Source organism: Gymnoscopelus microlampas (assembly GCF_963454915.1).
Source record: "Gymnoscopelus microlampas genome assembly, chromosome: 23".
Taxonomy (NCBI): domain Eukaryota; kingdom Metazoa; phylum Chordata; class Actinopteri; order Myctophiformes; family Myctophidae; genus Gymnoscopelus; species Gymnoscopelus microlampas.
This window is the reverse complement of record NC_139960.1, coordinates 23,496,693-23,503,432: the sequence shown is the minus strand read 5'-3', so window position 1 is coordinate 23,503,432 and position 6,740 is coordinate 23,496,693. Positions and strand designations below refer to the sequence as shown.

Genomic DNA, 6,740 nt, shown 5'->3' with positions numbered 1-6,740 from the left:
GGTCCGCCTGTTCTGTTCAGCCTGCACGCTGCGGTACTCTCTCTCTCCCTCTCTCTCTCTCCCTCTCTCTCATTCTCTCTGCGCGCCTCGCGCACATTACATTCTCCGTCTTTTCCTTCCTTCCAAGGTCCCTCATTATTCCTCTTTTTATCCCCCCCTCTTTGCTCTGTTTGTCAGTGTGACACTGAGTTGTTTGGACAGTGCACCTGTGAGCTTGCAGCCTTCGCCACGCTAAGCTAGTCACCAGCGTACGTGCCAACAAGCAACACAGCCTACCTTCAATTAGCAAGAACATGGCATCAACAAGACGATAACAACAAAAACCTATGGCTTTAAGCCGCACAACTATTACCTACAGCTGTCAACCACTCATCCCATAATCCCATTCACTGGTAAGTGAGAGTCAATGGCAGCAGTTGCCCCAGCAACCATAATAACGGTGATTCTAACTGTCATTGGCTGAGGGGACTGGCATCTCTTGTCTTATCAGGTTATTCTATCTCATGCTAATAGAAGAACAGAAGTATTATCATGTTGCATTGATACAGTCTATGGGCTAAAGATGAAGATGGCTGGCCTGGAGATGCAACAGATTGTGCATGTCACAGATAGTGGAAAATATCAGTGTTATTATGGTACAATTATTAATGGGTCTGTTCAGGGTAACAGTGTTTTTCCTTGCTACGCAGTGCACAAAACACAGCACTTGCTCTATACATAAAACTTGCTTGACAGTATAACATGACAGTATAACAAGAACCTTATTTTCTGTGCACCAACTGTGGAGGAAAAAAACTCTCAGGCAGTATAACCTGATTGACCTCGTAATTAATTAATCTATTAAATCCACATCAATCATGAAGATAAGATGATCGCAACTGGATAAGTTAGAGGAGGATTTGTAAGCCTTTTACAAATGGATACCTGTATTACAGACAGTATGTCAATTAGTACTCAATTAATCTCTGAATAGGAATGTGTGAATTGTGAATAGACTGAAGGGGGAACCTTGCAGGCTAGTACAGCTGGGAGTTTAACAAGAACCTTATCCAGACCTTCGACCATAAGTATCCTTTTGAAGGGCTTCCTAACCACAGAAGTAAACCACAAGCTTGCATTCCGGACAAGGAACGGACAAAAGGGTCAAACCGACAACTTGACACAGACCACAGTTATAGAGAAACCCATCGTGAATGGAGCTAATGACCAATACAACCATATGACCATAAAAAAAGAAAGAAGAATAGAGTAAGATATCAAGTGAAGCCTGAAATTCAACGGACGCCGAGTGACCACAAAGGACATTGTGCACAAACAACAGAGTGGGTGATTACAGGTTTGGGGATGTCAAAACAATGACATTCCAGACATTTTGGCTTGGTTGTGGCTTTTACAAAGGCCATCATTTGATGTATAAAATAAGACTGACTGCAGTGACCGCTCTCTTTGATAGTGGATCATTTCAAACACTCACTTTTTGTAGTTGGACATGTTTATATGGTTGCTTTTGCATGCTTCATTTTCAGACTGAAGCGCAGTGGAGCAGAAATGGCTCTCCCAGTCAGAAATTAAAATGCATATAAAGTACACCACAAATAGCAAATGGTGGGTTATTTTATTTCCTCATTTTATCAAATGTTGCAATTTCCCATACAACAATGTACTACGAAGATTTCATCAAACAAACAAACAAGATTATCAAATGTTTATGCAATCGTTTGAATACAGTGGATTCCAGTCTGCAATATGAGACTACAGCACAGGGAAATGTGAGATCAAGTCTAGCACTGCCAGTCCACTGCAAGGGGTCCCAAACTCTTCTGTGTTAAGGACCCTCAAATAGCCATAGCCTCTGGCTGCCGCCCCCCTATGGTGAAGTTAATAATTACATGCCCAAAAGAGGGGTGTAATGTTGAAAGTGATTGAACTGTCACAATGAAGTGAATTTGAATTGAAATTAATTAAAAAAAATTACACCCTGTGTGAAGGTTGCGGCGCCTTTGATACATTATGTCATCGATATGTGTTTATAATGTGTTTATAGCTATGTGTCACGTGAAGCTTGACCAATCACTTTGTTGACGGGTCTGACCAATCAGAACGTTGACGGGTCTGACCAATCAGAACGTTGACGGGTCTGACCAATCAGAACGTTGACGGGTCTGACCAATCAAAACGTTGACGGTGAACTCTCGAACACGGACAAAGTCAGGTATAGAGCAGGATCCGCTCTCTATTTAGGTATAGAGCGGCGCCGCTAAAAATGAAATTTGATTAATTCTCCTCTCCTATTCCCTCTAACCTGTGCTGTAATGTGGTGATTTAACAGCAGAATGCACAATTCTGTATAGATAACCATTGCCATCACAAGACGCGGTGTGGTGAGAGTGTAATGGAGTGTGATTGGTCTGTTAGGGCACAAACAAAGGCCACAGATCGTTCCCTTCACCTGTCAATCCTGACCTTTTCCTTTCATTGTGTGAAGCAGTGGTTTACATTGCAATCTCACTCTCTCTCTCTCTCTCACACACACACACACACACACACACACACACACACACACACACACACACACACACACACACACACACACACACACACACACACACACACACACACACACACACACACACACACACACACACACAACTCTCCCATCTCCATACCCCCCCAGTGGCCCCACTCCCATAACCCCCACCCCACAAATTCAGGGGATTACTTTTTGAAGATTTTACTATGATTTGTTGTACTTTTAATCAAAGTAAACCAAAACAAAGTTATGGGACTTAAAAGCATGAAAGCTAGCCTATTCACTGTCCTAACACCATGACTTATTTGTGCAAAGTTTGGAGACAATTACACTACTGGTGTGCCGTGAGGGGCGAACGGATAAATAAAGGACGCTTCTCAATATTATAAGTATAAGATAAGATAAGATAAGATAAGATGCTAACACGAACCAATGTAGCCTACACATTCAACACATTCATCAACACAACAGTCAGTCACATAACTCTTACATATTGTCGCTGGCAGGCAATAACCTTGTATCTTTATACTTAGTCGCATGACAGTGTTGCGCTAAAGAAGCAAGAATAGATGATCTACAGTGAAAACACGTTGCATCGCGACATGTTGTGAGCTTGTACATTTGCTATAGCATTTCTTTTTAATTATGGAAATTATTATGGAAAATGTTTATGACATGTTTTCTATTTCCTGAAAAGTAATGGTTTTGACCATACAAGGTTTCCGGCCGACAGCGACGATATACAGTACAAACGTTGACCTACCTGATATCTCCTCCAGGCACTGTTTGGCTGTCTTGCTGTAGACCAGCTCTCCTTTAGTGGGGCTGAGACAGGGGTCTGCTGGGGCCACCGTCGTGCAGTCATTCTCTGAGAATGTCCTGAGGGGACGCAAGCAAAGTAAACACAAACAACATTATTCAGGGACTGGCGGAGAGTAGTGTTTCATGTGTATTGCTGCCACAAACAATATATACAGTACTGTACGTACGCATAAAAAAAAGTAAAAATTGCATTGATTAGTATATGTTTCTTTAAAACAGCCATTGTTTGTGCAATGAACATCAGTTACATTCCATTTATTGTGAGTTGGAAAAAGGTGACCTCTGTAAAAAAGCACAGGCCGTGTGAACCGAGTTAAGTTGTGGAGGTTTACTGTCTCATGTCCACTGCTGTCTCTGTATGGTACTGTGGTTTTATGAACCCTGGTGTCCCTATTCTGGGGTCAATATTTTGTGAACGAGCTTGTAGATCAGCGATCTAGTGAGAGATTTGGTGTAGAGGGAAATACTAGCGGATCTATTAGGCTGTAGAGCCCTGGGTGAACCCCAGGCAACTAAACGTATGTTAACCAACTAAACAGTGGATAACATACGAAAGGCAGCTGCTTTTCTTCACCGGACCCAATGAATACACACATTACACAGTAAAGTCCTCAATGTGATACCAAATGGATCCTTTAAATTAACACTCAAGGGTCTCTGTATGGGTTTGCATGTATGAGTGAGTGTGCAGGAATGTTTGTGTATGAAATGTATGTCTTTTTTAAATCCACGTGCCACATCCACATCGGCCCAGTGCTTCATTCCTCTCTCCCTGCCTCGCCACTCACTCTTTTCCTCCTTCCCTCTGTCCCTCCCTCTCTCTCTCTCCATCCCTCGCTCTTTATCAAGCCCAATGGCATCAGATAAATCTTAAACCCGCTACAGTGTTTGTTGACTGGCCCACAACAACAAGGTTAGAGACACAGACCTGGGCACAACACACACACACGCACACGCACACACACACACACACACACACACACATACACACACACACACACACACACACACACACACACACACACACACACACACACACACACACACATTACCATGGAGGTATGCATGTGCACTGCACACACATGATACACACAAATTCCATACAAATTGGCATGCAGGTATGAATAATGTGCACCGCACACACACACACACACACACACACACACACACACACACACACACACACACACACACACACACACACACACACACACACACACACACACACACACACACACCCCTCCCTCTCCACTAGAAAGCCTTTCCCCAGCCACCTGCACTGCTGCAGATAAAAATTGGCTTCCAAACCCAGCCGCAACCTCAGGCAATGACTTCAGCTACTGTGAAAGTCTGTTTTCCCCAAGCGGTCTTACTTTCAACGCTGTAGAATGGCAAAGACTGGGAGAAATACATGCATACTGGCAGAGGAAACGTTGTGACAGGAGGTGGCTAGACAGGTTAAAGAGGTTCATTTACGGGAGGCAATTAGCATTTTATTCATGCTGTGTAGTAAATTAAATGCCCACTCGAAGCCGATCAAAACTGTCAACACCAACACAACTAATGACGTCAGATTATTACCGTTTAATTATGAGCCAATTTACACCACACCGGGTTTAGTGTGTATGTTGTGTCCTCTGTACCCCTAATGGTCACAAATGGCTTACAGCAAACTTGTCTCTTTTTGTATTTTGGGATTACAAAGAGTTAAATTCCTGCCAGTCTTAATGCATTGCTGGTTGCAGAGGCAGCCATACACCATTAGTTAAAAAAATAAAAAATAAAAACAACAAACTAGAGAGGGACGCACAGTTGAGCCCGTGTGTGCGCCTGTATTTAAATGGACACAGCACTGCTTTTATCATCAATTGTAACGCTGTTGCAGAGGCAGAAAGGTTAAGTCCAGGGCACGAGGAAGCAGAACAGATGATTACTGACGCAGCAGACTGCAGCCCTGCAACACCTTCTCTCTGCCTACAGCACTGTGTAGGAGGAACCCAAATCAATGTTGCACGCTCACTGCAACACACCTTCACATCCATACTGATCAGAGAGATGAAGTAAGGACAAGTGGGGAGAGGGGGAGAGGGGTTAGGGTAGGGAGAGAAACACGGAGGGGGGAGAGAGAAAGAGGAAAAAAGTTAGTGAGAGAGAGAAAAGGAGAGAGAGGGAAAGGGAAATAAAATGGAGAGGGAAAGAGATGTGAGAGAAGGGGGAGAGTAAAAGAGAGAGAGAGGAAACACAAGGATGCTTAATTGGGCCTGAAATGATGGTAAATTGCTGCACAGCAGGATGCTGCTCAGCTAAGTGCAGTGCTGATTGGTGGCATAACAAGGAGAGTCATCCTCCAGTGAAGAACAGGAGGTTGAGGAAGAGCAGGAGGTGGAGGAGGCAAGTACCCAAACATGTGAGTGAAACAGGAATGGGACAAACAGGTCCCTTTTAGGTTACCCTATGATGGTTAGGAGCCACGGCTGTATCCCACAGTATTTGTGCCTATATGCTGCAAATTCATACTCATCAGTAAAAGCACAAAGGTATTGGTATCAAAATGCACTTTAAGTACCAAAAGTAGAAAGTACTCATTGCATATGTATGTATAATAATCTTTTGAAAATAGCATTGCATTGCGACTCATTGTGAGCTTGTAGATCGGCTACAAAGTAAGTAACTAAAGTTTTCAAATATTGTAGTGGAGTAAAAGTATAATATTTGCCTCTGAGGTGTTGTGGAGTAGAAGTAAAAGTACAGAAAATTGGAAATACTCAAGTAAAAATACCTCAAAATTGTACTTAAGTACAGTACTTGAGTAAATGTACTTAGTTACCTTACACCATTTGCAACACCTGTCAATACATTATAGACAAATTGTCATTGTTATTTAATGACTTTGTATTATTTGATGATGATATTTGCACATTATTACATTTGTATTGCTAATTATTTACTAATGTGAATTATCTTCTGTTCTGCTTTGGCAATATATGTTTCTCATCTGTCATGTCAATAAAGCTTTGAAATGTGAATTTGAGAGGAGACAGACAGACTGACAGACAGAAAGACAGACAGAGAGGGGGATGGGCAAACAGAGAGTGACAAAGAGAGAGTTAGACAGAATGGGAGAGAAAGAGGGAGACGGATGAGGATTAGGCCTCGTTAATGGGATTCTTAGCTCTCTGCCACTCAAAGGACAAAGTCATCTCAGCTATCTCTATGACTTCGCTTTCTCTCTGTTCCTACCTCTGCTGTCAGAGGGGAAGATTGGTCCTGACAGCGAGATCCTCTGGGCACATCCTCCTTGTGTGAGCTGAGAAGACCACATGCAACAATGAACCCAAAAGTTCTACTTCACACCCTAACATTTGATCTCCTCTCTGAATTACCCCAA

General features: G+C 42.7%; 1 protein-coding gene across 5 annotated transcripts in view; it reads right to left on the bottom strand.

Moving 5' to 3' along the window:
* nav3 (neuron navigator 3) overlaps positions 1 to 6,740 on the bottom strand; it is a 370,769-nt gene that overhangs the window by 72,756 nt on the left and 291,273 nt on the right. For all 5 annotated transcript variants that reach the window (XM_084050457.1, XM_084050455.1, XM_084050456.1 and 2 more), the window contains one exon: positions 3,294 to 3,409. In XM_084050457.1, the coding sequence (XP_083906583.1) occupies positions 3,294 to 3,409 (116 nt within the window). The remainder of the gene's footprint in view (positions 1 to 3,293; positions 3,410 to 6,740) is intronic.